We start from the raw sequence: 19609 nt of genomic DNA, 5'->3' as shown, positions 1-19609 counted from the left end.
CTGGCCTCATCACCCAGAGTGTTCACCAAATGCCTCATTGTGGCGGCGGCGTTCCTCCGGTCTCACAACCTCCAGGTGTTTCCCTACTTGGACGATTGGTTGGTGAAAGCACCTACGTCTCCACTTGTGCTACAAGCCACTCATCATACCATCTCTCTCCTCCATCTTCTGGGGTTCGAGATCAACTACCCCAAGTCGCATCTGCTTCCCACACAGCGACTTCAGTTCATCGGAGCGGTTCTCGACACCACCCTAATGAGGGCGTTTCTCCCCTCCGATCGTCAGCGAACTCTGCTCCACCTGTGTCGTCAGGTGCTCCTTCATCACTCCATTTCTGCCAGACAAATGATGGTCCTTCTGGGCCACATGGCCTCGACGGTGCATGTGCTTCCCCTGGCACGACTCCACCTCAGGACACCTCAATGGACTCTGGCCAACCAGTGGTCACAGACCTCGAATCTTCTTTCTCATCCCATCTCTGTGACATCGTCTCTTCAGCGATCTCTACAATGGTGGTTGGACTCCTCAAATCTTTCCAGGGGCCTTCTTTTTCATCTGCCCCCGCATTCCATGATCATCATCACGGATGCCTCCCCCTATGCTTGGGGAGCTCACCTGGGGGACCTTCGCATCCAAGGTCTTTGGACCCCGCAGGAGCGCCTTCATCACATCAATTTCCTAGAACTACGAGCCATGTTCTATGCTCTCAAGGCCTTCCAGCACCTTCTTTGCCCTCAGGTTCTGCTCCTGTGCACGGACAACCAAGTTGCCATGTACTACATCAACAAACAGGGCGGCACCGGATCTCGCCTCCTTTGCCAGGAGGCTCTTCGCATTTGGACCTGGGCCACGGCCCGCAGTCTCTTCCTCAAGGCTGTCTACATCCAGGGCGAGCAGAACTCCCTGGCCGACAATCTCAGCCGCATCCTTCAACCTCACGAGTGGACTTTGGACCCTCCCACGCTCCACTCCATCTTTGCTCGCTGGGGCACTCCGCAGGTGGACCTATTCGCAGCTCCTCACAACCATCAGCTGCCCCAGTTCTGCTCCAGACTCTTCTCTCCTCATCGTCTGGCCCCGGATGCATTCCTTCTCGACTGGACGGATCGGTTCCTCTATGCCTTTCCTCCGCTACCTCTGATGTTGCGGACTTTATCCAAACTCCGCAGGGACGGAGCCACCATGATCCTCATAGCTCCCCGGTGGCCGCGTCAACACTGGTTCTCCCTTCTACTTCAGCTCAGCTCCAGGGAGCCCATTCCTCTACCTGTGTTTCCTACTCTACTTACACAGCAACATCAGTCTCTACTACATCCCAATCTGTCTTCGCTCCACCTGACAGCTTGGTTTCTCTCGGGCTGACCTCTTCAGGAAACCTGTCTCAGCCTGTACGTCTCATTCTGGACGCCTCCAGGAAACCGGCCACCCTCCAATGTTACCATCAGAAGTGGACCAGGTTCTCCTCTTGGTGCCTCCGTCATCATCATAATCCCACCTCTTTAGCGGTGGAAACTGTCCTGGACTACTTACTCTCCCTGTCCAACGCAGGCCTCAAGTCTACCTCAATCAGAGTCCATCTCAGTGCCATCACGGCATTTCATGAGCCTGTCCTAGGAAAACCCCTTAAGGGTCACCCTCTGGTTTCCCGATTCATGAGGGGCCTCTTCAACATCAAACCACCTCTGAAGCCTCCTCCGGTCGTCTGGGACCTGAATGTGGTTTTGTCTGCCCTCATGAAACCTCCCTTTGAGCCACTTGCCACAACTTCGCTCAAATTTCTGACTTGGAAGGTTCTTTTCCTCATTGCTGTCACCTCTGCCAGGAGGGTTAGTGAGCTTCATGCACTGGTTGCCGATCCACCGTTCACTATTTTTCACCATGACAAGGTGGTTCTACGCACCCATCCAAAGTTCCTTCCAAAGGTGGTCTCAGCTTTTCACCTCAACCAGTCCATTGTGTTGCCTGTTTTCTTCCCGAAACCTCATTCACATCCCGGAGAACAGGCATTGCACAGTCTTGACTGCAAACGTGCCCTGGCTTACTATCTTGATCGTACAAGGGCTCACCGCTTGTCCCCTCAGCTCTTCCTGACCTTCGACCCGAATCGTTTGGGTCGACCGGTCTCTAAACGGACGCTATCCAACTGGTTTGCAGCTTGCATCGCGTTCTGTTACGCTCGGGCCGGTCTGTCACTGGACGGTGCTGTCACGGCCCACAGGGTAAGAGCTATGGTCCTCAGTTCACACATTCACTACTCACTACTGTCTGGATGCTTTCTCCAGACGGGATGGGCACTTCGGCCAATCTGTACTTCAGAATTTGTTTTCCTAATGGCCAACCATCCCTCCTCCCTCTTTGTTAGCTTGGAGGTCACCCATGCGTAAAGAATATGCTGCCTGCTTGTCCTGGGATAAAGCACAGTTACTTACCGTAACAGGTGTTATCCAGGGACAGCAGGCAGATATTCTTACGTCCCACCCACCTCCCCGGGTTGGCTTCTTAGCTGGCTTATACTAACTGGGGACCACACACTCCTCCGTCGGGCGGGAAGGCACTCGCGCACGCGCGGTGCGGCCAACTAGAACTTTCTAGTAAAAAGGTCCGTACCGTGGGCTCCGTCGGTGACGTCACCCATGCGTAAAGAATATCTGCCTGCTGTCCCTGGATAACACCTGTTACGGTAAGTAACTGTGCTTTATCAAAGGTAAAAACCTAATTTCCATTATTTTTCCACAATAAAGTACAGATATTTAAGTTTGATTTAATAAAATACTGCTAGATTTTTTTGCATAAAATGTCATTTTATCAATGCATCATTGCTGAGTGCCCCATTAAGCAAAATAATAGCAAATTTTAAGAAAAATGAGCTTTATCTAATTGGTGGCTTTGAGCGACCCCAGGATGGGCTTTAAAAATATTTTTTAATTATTTTCTGATCAAGCACAATGAAATTAATGAGAAAAACTTCAGCTCACACAGTTTTTCCAACTTTAGGTTTTTCTGGACAACCCTATTTTTCAGTGCCCTTAGGGACGAATCATACAAAACTTCTTTGTTCCTCGCTCTCCATTCTCTAGTTTAGGAATATCTATCCCACAAGGTCTAGACTGGTCTAGTGTGACAAAAAGGAAATAAAATTAGCAAGTAAGATATAATTTTTCCTTTGGAGTTGGTTATTTAAGAACTATATAATATTTGTGCTCTGATATTTAAATTGTTCAGTACTCATGCTTTTATGGACTGTGAATATCTGAGATGAAATGACTGGCTAGTCTGATAGGATTGGCTTTAAAGCGTGCATTTAAAGCTTCCATTTGCTCTTCACCAAGGATACCGCGATGCACAGGTTGGCTGGATACAGATGACAGAGGACCTTCATGAGCGAGAAACTGAGAAGGTGACCTTTTCTCCTTTGGGAACTCCTCAGGGTCCATGTCGTGTGGCGCAGTTTCTTGTCATCTATGCTCCAAGAAGAGGAATTCTGGAGGTGTGGAGCACTCAGCAAGGACCCCGGGTAGGAGCCTTTAATGTGGGAAAACACTGTAGGTAAGCATATTTTTATACTACTTCTGATAATTTGATTCTTTCATGATACTTTCACTGTCTGCCTTCATCTCAGTCAGCCACTGATAAAGTAGTTTATAGTAACCCTGTAAAATATTGTACAATGTACTGGTCGTACTCCTTTTGTTGTAATAGGAGCACCTACAGGAATTTAATAATCTGGGAACGTCATTGCATACACCATAGTACCTTTATAGTACAAGCTGCTTTCATTTCCATTTAAAAGCATTTTTATTTATAGTCATTTGCTATGTGTCTTTTTTTTTTTTTTCCCCAGTGTTATTGTAAGTTAACTACCATAAGAAGCAAATGCTTAACACTCAGCATTAAAAATAGAAAAAGAATTCTCTGAATTCATTCTATGTTGTAGTTTACTTTTCTGTGTTTTTAAATTGATAACCACAGGAATTTTACAAAGACCATATAATGGCTGATTTAAGTCATCCATTTTACAAAAATACTAACTTCTTAGAACACTGTTAACGACAACAAAGATCAAGCATGTACGAGCTATGATGTAAACAGAAAGAACATACAGAGTAATCTACAAACTAACAACCCTTGTATGAAAACCCAATTCCCAGAGGCAGTTCCTGCAAGAAGACTTCCCAATAAAACATCCCCCCAACCCATATGAACCCATTAGAAATAATGATCTCCCAAAACAATTAAAAACTATAGAATGAAACTGGAGAGTAACTAAAGCATATTCCGAATAATGCAGTTACGTGAACAAAGACTAGCCTAAATATTTTTATGGTACAGAAAGTGCAGTGTCCCCAATCTGGTGACAATAGAAGCGGTTCCTAGGGCTAAAGCACACGTGACCTCTCCAAGATTCTTTCCTCTTGCTGGTCTCCTCAGATGGCCTCACTACAACAGCTGCTCCATTGGCTACCTGCAGTGAAGATTAGCCTGCAGTGGTGGCTACAGACAACTTCCCTTTTCAGGGGCATTCCTCTTTGCATATTCTCCTGGGCGATATTAATGACCGATAACAGCCTTTACGATGGGGTTGGGGGTCATTGCAACGGATGCCCAGTCCAGGAGCATTGGACTCTGGCTCAGCAGAAGTGGTCCATAAATTGCCTGGAATTCGGAGCTATTTGTCTAGCACTTCTGGGACTGGAAAAGTCTCTTGAAGGCAAGGCGGCCAGTCTTCTCAGACAATGTGACAGCAGTAGCATATGTCAACAGGCAAGGGGCACCAGAAGTGCCCCATTGTTTTCCGATGGGCGGAAGTTCACTTGCAGGGTCTCTCAGCTGTGTACGTAGCAGGAGTGGAAAATGTGTAGGCCGGCTTTCTCAGTTGGCAGATTCTCAACCCAGGGGAATGGTCACTGTCTTCACAGGCATTCAGCGCTATAGTGTGGCAGTGGGGCCCTTCGCAGCTGGATCTGATGGGTCTAAGAAAAAGCGCCTTGCATTTACAAACACAGATATGAGCTTGGAAGTGAAGAATTGTATGTGCTAGTTCAACCGTGGCTGTGGAACAAATTTCCCCTGGCCCATGCAAGTATTCACAGGATTGCGATCCATCCTGGTTTGGTAGTCCTAGTGATGCCTGATTGACCTCGCAGACCATGGCATGCAGTCCTAATCTTGTCTCCAGGGGGACAAAGGCCTCAGGCTCCCGGTCCAAGTAATTTTCTCAGGGTCCAGTTCCTCAAGATTCTGGAATGTTTTGGGCTTACTTAAGAACATAAGAATAGCCTTACTGGGTCAGACCAATGGTCCATCAAGCCCAGTAGACTGTTCTCAAGATGGCCAAACCAGGTCACTAGTACCTGGCTAAAAGCCAGGGTTATTTGGATGTGGTCATTACCACGTTGCTCAACTAAGAAGTCCTCCACGGTGACACCCTATGCTAAGGTCTGAAAGCCCTTTCAGCACACTTGTGTGTGAAAGGATGTAGAGCCCTTGGGAGCTCTGATCTTGGTAGTCTTGTCCTTTTGCAGAAAAGACTTCAGAAGGGCTGTCAGTGCAGATAGCAGTCCTTTCCTGTTGCCAAACCCAAGGGGAAAGAAGCTCATTGGCCTTTTACCCAGATGTCGCCCGCTTCATTAAATGGGCTCCATTGTTGTGCCCTCTGAGGCGTTCCCCTTTCCCTTCCTGGAACCTTAACTTGGTGTTGCAAGGTCTCAGTACTGCTCCTTAGGATCTCTTTGGAATCTTACAGTCAAAATAGTGTTCCTGGTGGCGATTATATTGGCAAGATGAGTTTCTGAATTACAAGCTTTTTCCTGCAGGGAGCTGTTCATTAGAATCATGGAAGCAGGGCTCTCCTTACGCACACATTTCTGTCCTTACCCAAAGTAGTCTTGGCCTTGCACGTCATTCTGGAAGTCTGTTTGCCCGTTTTTCGCCCTGCAGGGTCTAAGAAAATGAATAAAGTGTTGCATTTACTGGATGTCAAGTGAGTGCTTCTTCGGGACCGCAAAGTTACCAATGAGTTTCATCTTTCCACATAGTAACATAGTAAATAACATAGTAAATAACATAGCAGATAAAGACCCAAGTGGTCCATTCAGTCTGCCCAACCATACATGCTTCATAAATTAGTTTAAATGGTCCTTTTTCCTAGATATTTCTGGGCCAGAAACCCAGAGCCCTGCCCAGTAGTGTGCTTAGGTTCCATCTACTGGAGTCTCCATCAAAGCTCACTCCAGCCCATCTTTACCATCCCAGCCATTGAAACCCTCATCAGCCCGTCCTCAACTGACCAATCATGCCAACAGAGGCCAGCATCTAAAGCCTCATTTTCTAGGTGGATTAAAATGGCCATTTCCTCCACATATATGGGCTGTGGTAAATGGCCTTCGATTGCATTGAAGCACACACTGCTGTCTCTTAGGCAGAGACTAAGGCTATCTTGTCTGAAGAGATTTGTGGAGCGGCTACATGGTCTATCCTTCATACCTTTACCAGGTTCTGTAGGACAGACATAGCAGCTAGGAAGGACTCTGTTTTCAGGTCCTCCGCTTTGAAGGCAGTCTCAGCGGGCCCGCCCTAAACTTAGGGGACTGCTTTGGTATGTCTTTTGTGTTCAGGACCTTTAGACACATTGCACTAGAAAGAAAGATTAGGTTCTTACCTCGGTAATCTTTTTTTCTTGTAGATGTATCTAGTGGTCCTGAAGTCCCGTCCTGTGCCTGCCTTCTGCCTTAAGATTTCTCTGTCTCTCAGAGGAGTAAAAAAATTTAAAAATAAAGGTAATTCATAGGAACATCCTCAAAACCATAGAGTTTGATTGGTTTAAATCTCTGCTTGATAGCAGGACATATGAGTAGCCATATACAAGGTTATAAATGAGTTATATATGAGCTCTATACATGGTTAGTGCTGGTTGCACAATTTTGGATGTGATAATGTTAATCACCATGTTGCAGAACAGTATTGTGATCCCCGTTTCCCTTTAGTTATATCTTTTAGTACAGTGCACACAAAAGCACAGCGCAGGAGACAACCAATGGAATTTGATGGGAACACTTTATTCAGTATCACAATGTGACTCAACGTGAGTTGTCTTTTGGCCAATGGCCTGCATCAGGAGTCTACAAACAAATATTATAAAATAAAACATTAAAAGGACCTAACAAGAAAAAAAAAAATCCTTTGAAATCACAAAGAAATGAATAAATAAATATAATAAGATATATGCATCAATAAAAACAGTGAAGACACAATAAACCATAGACATAAAATACAGACATCAAAAAATGTGTACTTGATTGCTTTTGTACAAACTGAAGGGGCAGGAGCAGCTTCCTGAGAAGGAGGTGGAGTTGAAAATATGATTGACAGTTTTCTGCAAGCAGTTTTCTAGTTCAGATACAAGACCCTAGCATTCAGGATCACTAGACACATCTACAAGAAAAAAGATTACCAAGGTAAGAATCTAATCTTTCTTTTCCTCCTGCATTTCTCATGGTTTCTATTTTTCATTTCTCATAGTCCTGACCACAGAGAAAATAGAAGCTCCTCTGTGTTTCTGCTGCAGTAATTCATATCTTTTCTTGTACTTTTTTAGCTGGCATACTTGCAAGCATGTCCTCTGTAAGCAAAGTAATACAAAAAGAGCTAGAGAGGCAGACTTCTAAAAGTGCATTTCAAACCTACAGCAGAGCAGCTCACACAATTTATCTAGATATGGGCCCAGTACACATGCAGAAAACCCGTCAAACTCCGTATATGCCATAAAATCCAAAGAAAAGATTGCTGGAGCTTCTTTCATAAATTTCTGCCCTTGTTGGCTGCTGTTTCTTTTATTTTTCCTTTGTAAAACAAGCATGTTTAATTTTTTTCTGTCCATTCTAGGTTGTTGTATCCTGGCTACAAAATAATGGGCCTTAACAATGTGACCAGTCAAGGCTGGCATCCACAGACTTATCAGATATGTCTTGTTGATCCTGTTTCTGGAAGCGTGAAGACAATAAATGTGCCTTTTCATTTAGCACTCAGGTTAGATTTGTGTAATGAATATTACTTTGTTCTCAAAACATGTAAGGCAGCTATCTTTTTGTGGTTAAATGAATTACTGAGTTTGATTAAATAAAGATAACATATTTTCAATCAAACTGCATTTAAGTGTGAATCTGAAAATGCTGTCACAATGTTTTAAATTAACACCATCTGTTATTTCTGCCAATTATGCTACCTGCATGGTGGTTGAATGTCACTGCTTTTGGATATCATTAAGCTCCGCCCTTGCCCAACCCCAAATCCCACCTTGATCTTGTACATATAACATTGATTATTTAATAACTTTTTTTGGCTGATAGTTTTTAAAGGTACTCCAAGCAGTTGGCATCTGCTGCTGACTACATACAGGCTAATTCTATAAAAGGTGCTAAAAAACTGCATGCACAAATTTGGACAAGCGCACAATTTGCCCATTCAATTTAATGAATGAGCCAATTTGTGCTAATTGAGATCTTTACAAGCAAGTATTGTTGCTATTTGGAATTTATATTTATAGAATTTAGGTGTGGTTCCAAAAAGGGGGCAAGGTCATGGGTGAACCAGGTATGTTCCTTCAATTTCCGCACACATAATTATTATTGTAAACTGCTTAGATTCTGTAATTTGCTTAAGCGGTATATCAAATGTTAATTAAACATAATAAGGAGGATCTGTGTTTAATTTAGGCACGAAGATTTACACTATGTTTCAGCTGGTGTAAATGGCCATGCTTAAAAGTTTGGTGCAGTTCCTAACACCAAGCGCAATTGTGTAAATGACATTAACTTTGAGCACCATTTATAGAATATTGCTTAATTCTAGTTTTTAATCATATTTTATAGAATCTAGTCATAAGTGCTTTTCAGTATTGACCCCTATATTGATATTTCACAAATTCACATTCTACTTCAAAGGGATAGATTTCTTTTAGAAAAATGTTATCATCTAAAACAAGCAACCCCTTTAATACTGGGCTTGATTTTGATGAACAGTTAGTAAGAATGCTGTACTCTGATGTTAGGCAAGGTGACCATTGGGTAGAAAGAAATGAGAATGAGAATTCTCTCCGTTCATGTGGTTTATTAAAAACCTGATGGAAGATGACTTAAGGATACAAATTTCTTCCTGATATTTTGAAAGAGCTTTAATTTGGCATCAATATAATCAAAATATTTGTGAGGGCAGTGTATGTTGTCTTTGCATGGATTTTGTGTTGTTGTTTTTTTGGTTTTTTTTTAAATACATATTTCTTTCCAAGCAGAAAGAGTATTGTGTTGTCAGTAAGATTTTGTGATATTCTTAGATATATTTTTTAAAATATCCTTTTATCCTTGGCTGTTTATTTTTTTAGTGATAAGAAAAGTGAGAGAGCGAAAGATATGCACTTGGTGAAGAAGCTGGCCTCTTTGCTAAAAATGAAAACACCAAATCCTGGTAATAGTTCTTTTCTTATGGTATATTAGTTCAGGAGGTAGTATTTGGAGAGTCAGGCTTTGAGACTTACACATTTTCTAGTAAAAGGAGTTGGCTTGCTTTTCTGACAGCTCTTCATCCTGCCAGGATATTTATTGATGGATGAAATCATGACTTGTATCCTTTACAGATACTAAGGCTGCAATGTTTAGTTGCAAAACAGTGTCCATGTTGAGTTGCTTCATTTTAATGTTAAAAAATGATTTAAAAGTATTTCTACAGGTGATTTGCATTTTAATGCCTCTTATTCTTTCAGTTTTTAACTTTATATCCATGCATAAGGCACTTCTCTTCAGTGTAATATTTGAGTGTGTATTGTTGCAGGGAAAAGGTGCAAAGCTCTAATACTTATAGGTTGTCAGCAAGAGTGAGCCATGCCACTGTCTAGAGAAACAACAAAAAGAGAAGACCCAAATTTCCACAAGAGAAAAAGGACAATCCAAACAAAAGAAACTGTGGAAATCCAATGTTCTTGATGCTTCTTTTATTCAGTAAAAACCTTAAAATTAACAATGTCTACATTTGTCATTGGAGGACCCAACATGGGCCGTGTTTCAGCAAAACACACCTTCCTCAGGGATCCAAGATATTAAATATGCAACCTTTTGCCAATGTGGAATAACTCGTATGAATGACTTGGCAAACCCAAGCTGAAACCCACCAGAGAGGCACAAAGCCTGAGCACAGGAGAAACAGTGTAACAACTGCCGCCAGCTTCCCAACAGGTGTCACAGGTCATCCTTGCATCAAGTCCCTTGATGCCGACCAAGCGACGATCTCTCTTGCACCTTGCCTCTCCTACAATGAGGAACTGTGCATCCTCATTGAGGTCACCCTTTCCAAGGCAAGATGCAGCACCGATGGTACCGGCAGAAAGGTCAAAGGTACCAGTTCTTTCATTCCGTGAAAAGCTCGATGTGCTTTTCCAAATGAGTGATATGTTTAAACTCCTTACCCTGACATTGCCTCCAACAGTACCAGCCCAGCCTGAGCATAAGGCCACCAAGTCCTGTGGTACCGACACTGGCTCTCCAGAGCAGCATTGATATTCTTCGCCCAAGGGTAGACCATCTCTTCGCAGGTCCAGTTCTCCATCTAGGCCTCATTCCAGTTAATTGAGGCATCCTGTCTCTTCCTCCTCATCTCGACGCGCCAAGTCCAGTAAGCATCGTTCCTCTTCAGGAGCTTCGAAAAGAAAACATTGCTCTCCCGCATGGGCTTTGAAGCATAAAGAGTGTCACGTCATGCATCATCATCGTCATCGAATCAACACCAGGCTCAATGTCAACATCGATCTTCTTGATGCACTCCTTCACCAAAGCCCTTTTCTGACTTAGACTTACAGTTTGATTCAGCTGAGAACTTACCTGAGTCTACAACAGAGCCTTATGATACTACATCGGAAAAGTCACCAAGGGCTAAATATCCTCCTGAAAGATTTTCTTTTATCTAATTTATTAGACAGTTGGGCAAAGAGCTATTAGTCAAGAATTGTTGGGGTGAACGAGAGGAAGGGGAGATAAAAGGTAGAAAGGAGTGAGAGGGGAAAATCCTGCATATGATGGAGGGGAGGGAGTCTTGCATTGAGAAGAGAGGAAGACATGTTGGACATAGGGTGGAGGGCAGGGATAGATGGTGCATAGGGAGAGAGAAAGAAATGTTGCACATCATAATGGAGGGGAAGAAGGGAAAGATGCTGCATGGAGGAGAATAGTGAGATTTGACCCTGGACACAAGGCAGAGAGAGAGAGAGAGATGGTAGACAGTGGGAAAGAAACAAATGTTGGCTATGGCAGTGGAAGGTAGAAAAAAAAATGTATTTTCTATTTTGTGATTACAATATGTCAGATCTGAAATGTGTATCCTGCCAGAACTGGTGTTAGCGAGCGTGAACTAGGACCTAACAGAGGAAAAAACATTTTTGTTTATTTTGTTACCCCACAGTGTCGGCATGGGGTCGGAGAGGGAAAAGTGGGGTGGAAAGGCTACAAAATACGTTTTAAAAAAATCCACCTGATTGGGCAGGAAAATTGAATTGAAAAATCGATTCAATAGGCTGAATTAAATAAAAAAATTTTCCCTGAATCAGGCAGCACCACCCCGTGTCTGGAGCATGTACATCACATAGGGCTGAAGAAAGGCTGGGATCAATGACCTTGTATTGTATTTGCCAAGCTACACAAATGCCTACTTGAGTTAGAAATTTTACATTTATCTAAAAGCAGAAGAAATGCTCTCAAATTTGATGGTATGTTAGTGTTCCACTTACTGGTTTGACAACTGAGATAAAAAAAATCATATATCTTGTATTCTAAACCAGATTGAACTGTGGATGATTGATTTCAATTAATTCTGAAAAAAACCCCAATTTTTCCTGGTGATCCCTAATGACAAAATTAAAGATACGTCAATACTTCTGAATGGTCAGGATTTTCCTATAGACCATTCTATAAAAATTTTGGGAGTGACACCTTACTCTAGAGCAGGGGTGTCCAATGTCGGTCCTCGAGGGCCGCAATCCAGTCGGGTTTTCAGGATTTCCCCAATGAATATGCATGAGATCTATTTGCATGCACTGCTTTCATTGTATGCTAATAGATCTCATACATATTCATTGGGGAAATCCTGAAAACCCGACTGGATTACAGCCCTCGAGGACCGACATTGGACACCCCTGCTCTAGAGGAACATACAGATCTGTTAGTCAGAAAATGTTTCTCGGTTTTTAAAATGTTTCTGAATCAATAAGAAATATTTCGATGCAGCTTCGTTCCGCTTATTAGTTCAGTTGTCTATATTAAGCATTCTTGATTACTGTAATATAATTTACTTGGGAACCTACAAGAAAACTCTTAAAAGACTTCAAGTTATTCAATATTCAGCAGTACGGTTGATTTTTGGTTTGAAAAAATGGGAGCATATTAGTCCTTACTACCAAAAATTACATTGGTTGCTGATGGAGGCAAGAGTTCTGTTTAAATCTGCCTGCATTTGTTTTAAATCAATATTTGGAATGTCGCCAGTCAACCTGGTTTCCCACTTTCTCCTGAACCGTTGTAATAAGCCCACACGCAAAATTCATGTGTTTGCTTATCCAACAGTAAAAGCCTGTCATTTTTAAGAGATTTTGGGACAGAACTCTTGCCTTTCAGGCAGTCAAAATGAATGATTGGTTGGGCAAAATTATTACATGTATTTCATCTCACCACTCTTTTAGAAAACTAGTAAAGATGCAGTTGTTTGATCGATTTGTAACCTAAGGTTTTACAGTTTTTAACTTTTTTTTTTGCTTATTATGTAATTCTGATGATCTGTACATGTTGCTGATAGTTCAGTTTCTCTTGTTGTAAACCGCTTTGAATTATTACTGCTTTGGCGGTATATAAGAATAAAAGTTATTATTATTATCCAATTTATGTTTCTATAACTGGCAATTTTGAAGGTCAATATTGAGGGTAAATGGAAAATTTTTGACACTGCTGCTGCAGCTGGAGACTTTATAAACATACTAGATTTGTCTATACCACCTGCCACTTAATGCTGAGGACTGTTCTTGCCGGGGTTTTATCACATACCACCAAATTGTTGGCACTCCCATTATTTTACAATTCTATGACTTATATCTTTGTACCAGAGCAAACATTTTTATTTCCCAATTATTACACTATAGTTCTGCTAAAAAGTTTTGTGTGTGCTTGGAAAAACTGTTGCCTTTTCAGCAACCAGTGCCCATTTTCCCAATACAGTACGTTTGTTCTTGGATTTATGTAAGTTTTTAATTTACCTAGATCTGTGAAGTTTTGATTCCTGTTTATTGATGAGATTATTTATATATTTAAAAAATTTCTATTCCGCTTAATACCTAAGCGGATTACAGCATTAATAATTGCATACATAATTTCAATTACAACATTATATAACAAATTTCCAAAAATCTTCAATCCTAAATTACAAAAAAATCTACAAAATCTACAGATATGCTTTGGCAAATAGATGAGTTTTTGAGAGTTTCTTGAAAGACTTCAGATTTTGACACAGCCTTAATGTAGCCTTTCCATAGCTGTGGACCAGCCACAGAGATAGCTGTCATCCTTGTTTTTTTAAAATAATGTTTATCATGTACATGCTCAAGTGTTAACTTTGTAGATTCTGAACGCAGAGATCAAGATGGTAAATACTTCCTCAACACTTGTACTAAATACCGTGGTGCCTTTCCATATGTTACCTGATCTATAATTGTCAAAATTTTATATTCTATGCAGAATGTAGCAGGCAACCAGTGTAGCTCTTTCAACACTGGTGAAATGTGTTCAAAGCAGGAAACTCCACTAATCATTTTAACAGCTGTGTTCTGCACTACTTATAAAGCTTATATTTTGGATTTAGTCATTCCCATAAATAACGCAATACAAAAATCCAATTTATAAATAACAAGACTTTATACTATTATCTGAAAATCCACTACAGACAGCATCGATTTTACTTTAGAAAGTATCTTCATCTGCATAAAAACTCCCTTAACAACATGCAGAATATGTTGTTGCATTGTTAGAGATGACTATCCAAGTATATACCGTATTTTTCACTCCATAAGACGCACCCTAGATTTAGAGGAGGAAAACAAGAAAAATAAACATTTGGAACCAAATTCTCCCTGCCAGGCCCTGCACCTAATCCCACACTCCTTGGTGGTCTAGTGGTAGGCCAGGACAGGCAGGCAGGCAGGGCCCCCTGTTCCTTTTTAAAATCTAGGCAGGGCTCCCCCCCAGTACCTGTTTTTAGGTTTAAACAGTTTTCATTGATGATAATAAAACAGCATGCTGTAGAAGACAAACAAACATACCAAGAGATTACAAATCAAATAAGCAGTAAGCAGGGAAATCCAGATCATCAAAGTTTTCCATATTAACAGAATCCAGCCCCCCTGCCCACCCTAGAAGAATATCATATGTTCCACCTCTAACATGGGAAACACTTAATACCAGCAGAACAAGAATGAAAAAAACAAGACCCCCCAAAAGCATAGAGTAAAGAACAACAGAACAAAACAATGAATGCAGACATCATCAGTATCACATACCCAACCTCCGCCCATTCCATGACACCCCTCCCCCAAGCCAGAATAAAGCTATATAATACAGTATCTAAGACTATACCTAGCACAGCAGTGCCCTGGACTCTGATGGGCCCTGGAGACTACAAACCCCCAGCCCTCCCTTCCCTCTTCCCCACCTACAGAACCCTCCCCCAACCCCCCCTCCCTACCTCTACAAGCAGCCCCTACCATTCCTAGGCATGCCGGGCAATAGAATAAGAAAAAGCAGCATGTCAAAGAAGTCAGCAGTCAAGAGGTAGAATAAGAAGCGTACCTGTTTTTAATCACGGCGCTTCCTTCGCTGGATGGCTGTGGCAGGGAGAGGCAGAGTGGCAAACAAGGTGACTTTTCACCACAAATTTGCGGTCTGTCAAAAGGAATAAAACCATTTCAAAACCACTCCTCCTATGCTTCCCATTTGTAATTTCTTCTGTAAAATCAGGGAATCTACAGTATCAAAAGCTGCTGAAATGTCTAGAGAGACCATACAATACGTTTTCCCCATATCTAGACCTCTCCAGAGTACATTCATAGTGGACAATAAAAGTGTTTTAACCTCGTGACTTTTTCTAAACCCATATTGGTGGTTATCCAACCAATTATTCTTCTAACTCTTCTAATACCACTTGTTCTATAATTTTTGAAATGACTGGCATAACTGAAATGGTCCTATGGTTATTTAAAACCCCTGGGTCCATATTCTGTTTTTTCAACAGAGGTTTCACAGTAGTAACCTTACAACATTCTGGTACAACACCAGTTTGCAGTGACTTATTAACAATTTGGGTTAAAATTATAGCCCCTTCTGCCTCAGATTTCACTAATGCTGAGGAACAAGGATCAAATAAAGATCTTGCTGGTGTTATTCCTTTCACTACTGTCTTTATATCTATGTAACCTTTTAAAGCAGTGTGTAATAATATACGACATGAGGAAGAGCCCCTAAGCCTTAAGACATTCATTAGGTGATCAACAGTTCATCTTCTGTACATAGGAAAAGGTGACTAGCAGTTGTGCAAGAAGGAGGGAGGGAGGGGAGGGGATGAAAGGGTTTTTTTAGGGTATTTTGCCAGATTCAACTACAGTACTCCCCCACGAACTTGCAGTTCATTGTTCGCGGCCCCAGTCATTTGCAGGTTTTTTCCCTCTTCAAAAATATACTGGTTTTAATATTACCCTGCGTGCTTCTCTCCCATGCTGCTAATACCCAGCATTCTGTGCAGCCGCTTTCTCCAGCATCCAAGATTGTTCTGTTGCACCTTTCCCTTCCAGGGGTTCAGCAGTAAAGAGGAGGATAGGGGTGATCCCAAAACAGAGCGCATCACCAAAGTCGGGCAGCCTGCACAGCGCAAAGATAAAGAAAGCTGGCCCTGTAGCCCTCTCCTGCCTCCCCTAAACGTCATCCAATTATCGCGGTTTTTTGAAATTTGCGGGTGCTCCTGGAATGGAACCCCTGCGAGTTTCAGGGGAGTACTGTAAATCTGCTTGTACGATTGCAATTGCTCTGTATATGCTACAGAATTCAATTTATGAAATCACTGTTTGTGCTAATTTACCTCTGTTTTGGACCTCACGCCTAGGGATAGTGTATAGAACAAAATTGTACCCAGTCTGTCACTTTGGAGAGGGTTGAACAAAACAGAAGCCAATGCTATATTCCATTTGCTTTATTTTATATTTAAATCAAGGTGTAATAAAATGGAAAGTGAGTCACCACAGTACAACCTTTGCCCTTAATTTTTCTTTCCCAAATTGCTAAAGAAGAAAAACCTGTTTTAACAAAATACTCTTTAATTGTGTCCTAAACCTATATTTTAACAAATTGCTTCTAGAGGTAGATTGTTAGGAGAATGAATAGTAATATTACTGTGAGAATAAACCATACAAAGGTGGACATTATATGAATGGAAGTTAGGTAACACAATTTTGTTTCACACACAAGAAATCAGAGTGAAACAGAAAGGAGCAGCTTCCCATCTTTATTATTTTTCATAGTACAGTTTAAGGGTCAATTATAGTGCAAAAGGTGTGTCATTCTGGACAGACAGGTAATATCCAAATGCTTTTGAGCCGTGCAGAAGGAATCCTCTCCAGCTTTTGAATCCCTCCTCTTTCACTAGAGAGCTGTGCTGCCACCTTCAGTTTTTCCTTGTGCATGCAAGCCAGAAGGAGTCTTTCTGATCTGCTCTGTTTATTTCTTTTTTTTTTTGGTCTTTTACAATTTTTTGATTGCCTTTGGTGCTCAGAGCTCCTCTCGAAGAGTGTCCAGCTCTGCCTGCATGAAGGAGAAGCAGACTGAAGTCTGCAGCTGGCAGGCCAATCCCTCTTGCTTGACGAACTTGCTGCACTTATTCAAGGGAGTAAACAGGCAGATAGACAAGGGTTACCTGGTTGACATTGTATATCTGGATTTTCAGAAGGCGTTCGACAAGGTCCTGCATGAACGACTACTTAGAAAAATTAGGAGCCATGGAATCGAGAGTGAAATACTCACGTGGATTAAAAACTGGTTGGCGGATAGGAAACAGAGACTGGGGTAAATGGGCAATACTCAGACGGGAAAAGCGTCATGAGTAGAGTGCCAAAGGGCTCGGTGCTTGAACCCATACTCTTCAACATATTTATAAACGACCTGGAAATTGGTACGATCGAGGTGATTAAATTTGCAGACAATACAAAATTATTTAGACTAGTGAGGACACAGAAGGATTGTGAAGACCTGAAATGTGACATAAACACACTCGAGAAATGGGCTGCGATATGGCAAATGAGGTTTAATGTGGATAAGTGTAAGGTGATGCATGTCGGTAAAAAAATCTTATATTCTTTAGCACTCTCCAGACCAGTAGAGGTTAACTTTACGATTGGGTATATATCTAATCATGACCAGCAGGTGGAGACTGAAAACAAAACTTTGGGACAGTATATCCTAGCCCCTCCTCTCTATTTCCCTCAGTCTTCTTTCAGTCTCCAGCAGGTGTTGAGTGATCTGTACCCATCTCCCTTGGTAGGGCTGTTGGAATTTGTTTAGAGGTTTATTGTCCCTGTTTTTAGCCGGACGGAGCTTGGACGGACTCTGTTTGGGGGTTCGTCCGACCTCGGGGGTGTCAAACCCGGCGGGTCACGAGCGGGGTCCCTCCCCCCACTTCCTCCACCTCCCCATATTTTTTTAGAGGAGCCTCAGCAGTAAGCCTTGCCCCCTAAATCAAGCAAGGCATATTGCTTCGAGAGCCTGTGGAGTCTGTTCTGTAAAAAAAAAAAAAAAAAAAATCCTGAGGTAGTGCTGGTCTGGAGGGTTGTATCCCTTTAAGAAAACTGTATTTTACTGTATTTTTTCAACTAACCGGCACTTTTTTACAGCTAGGTCGCGTATGGAGCAATGAGCACTTCTAAAGGGAAAAAGTGCTCATTGTGCTCCAGACGCGAGGCACTCGCGGCCGGCCTGTGCAAGCGGTGTTCAGGCCGGTGCGGTGGAGGAGCTCCGTCGGCAGCGGCTGCAGGCGCCCAGAGCTCCCCGCCGATGGTGCCTCGCGAGTCGGCAGGGAACGGTGGAGAAGCCCGGTCTTCTCCGTCCGCCCACGGAGGGATTCCCCGAGCCGCCGACGGTCGGGTTTTAGAGGATTCCCTCTCAGCTGATATTTTGACAGCTGATGCCGGCTTGCCTGTTTTAGCGGCTGAGACTATTCAGGTCTCTCAGCCGCTGCAGGCTATGGAGGGAGCTGTTTTGGCGGGAAAGACGCCATCTTCTCTGTCTGGCCCCTCCATTTTGTCTTCCACCTCAGGTGACCTTCCCCCTGTTTTGGCTAAGCAGGGGCAGGTTTCTGCTGGGTCCCCTGCTGTGGCAGGGAGTCCCTTGGGACCCTCGGGGGGTTTTTCCCCTGATTTTTTCTTTTCATTATGCAAAGCCTATTTTCAGGCGGCTGGGGGTCCCGGTTGCGCCCAGGGGGTCTCGGGGGGTGGGGTTTCCTCCGCGCTCCCTGCGGCTTTGCCTCTCTCGTCTGACGTGACGTCCCCTCCGCCGCCTCTCTTGTCCAAGCGTCCGCGGGTGTCGTGGGACGAGGATTTGTGGTCGGAGGAACGTGTCGGTCTGGAGGAGGACCTGGACCCTTCTGAGGAATTCCAGGACCCTCTGGAGGGGACGGAAGCTGGCGGCGGGTTGTCGGGTTTCCCGTTCTCCAGTGACGAGGCGTCCGTGGTGCGCCTTTTTCAGAGAGATGAGCTGCCTGACCTTATTCAACAGGTTTCTTCGGCTTTGCGTTTTGAGGACGCGCCGCCGGAGACTCCGCGTGCGGGGGACCCTCTGTTACGAGGGATCCGTTCCGTTTCCCGCTCTTTTCCTATGCATCAGGATATTCGGGATATTATTCTTGAGCAGTGGAAAACGCCGGAGACGCCGTTTCGGCTGGCGCGCAGCATGGCTCGCCTGTATCCCATTCCTGAAGGGGATCGGGCTACGTTAGCTTCGCCAGTCGTGGATGCGGTGGTCTCGGCTATTTCCAAGCGGCATACCGTGCCTGTTGAGGGCGGTTCTGCCTTGCGGGACTCTGAGGAGCGCAAATTGGAGACCATCCTTAAGCAAAATTTTCAAGTCTCTGCCTTTGGGGTCCAGGCGGCTATTTGTGGGGGACTGGTCGCTCGCGCCGTGTTTCGGTGGGCGGAGCGGGTCTTGGATCGAGAGTCTGACGACTGGTCTCTGGTGGATCAGGAGGTAGCGAAGATTGAGATGGCTGCCTCATTCCTCTCGGATGCTCTGTATGACTTGGTGCGGATCTCGGCTAAGTCCATGGCTTTTGGCGTGGCCGCACGGCGTGTGTTGTGGCTGCGCGCTTGGGCGGCGGATGCTGCGTCCAAAGCTAAGCTTACTAAATTTCCCTTTCGGGGGTCGTTTTTATTTGGAGAGGACTTGGATAAGTTGATTCAGACTCTGTCGGACTCGAAAGTTCCCCGTCTGCCGGAGGACCGTGCCCGCCCGGCGTCTCGGGGTGGTGCGGCCCGGGGGCGTTTGCGGGAATTTCG

The 19609-nt window shown here is 43.5% G+C and overlaps 1 protein-coding gene across 3 annotated transcripts in view; it reads left to right on the top strand.

Annotated features, from left to right (window-relative positions):
- RAB3GAP2 (RAB3 GTPase activating non-catalytic protein subunit 2) overlaps positions 1 to 19609 on the top strand; it is a 191409-nt gene that overhangs the window by 91505 nt on the left and 80295 nt on the right. For all 3 annotated transcript variants that reach the window (XM_033936867.1, XM_033936866.1, XM_033936865.1), the window contains 3 exons: positions 3330 to 3546; positions 7882 to 8025; positions 9377 to 9459. In XM_033936867.1, the coding sequence (XP_033792758.1) occupies positions 3330 to 3546; positions 7882 to 8025; positions 9377 to 9459 (444 nt within the window). The remainder of the gene's footprint in view (positions 1 to 3329; positions 3547 to 7881; positions 8026 to 9376; positions 9460 to 19609) is intronic.

The sequence above is a fragment of the Geotrypetes seraphini genome, chromosome 3 (assembly GCF_902459505.1).
Source record: "Geotrypetes seraphini chromosome 3, aGeoSer1.1, whole genome shotgun sequence".
Taxonomy (NCBI): Eukaryota; Metazoa; Chordata; class Amphibia; order Gymnophiona; family Dermophiidae; genus Geotrypetes; species Geotrypetes seraphini.
Note: the sequence above shows the minus strand (reverse complement) of the source record. Positions and strands in the feature narration are given on the sequence as shown.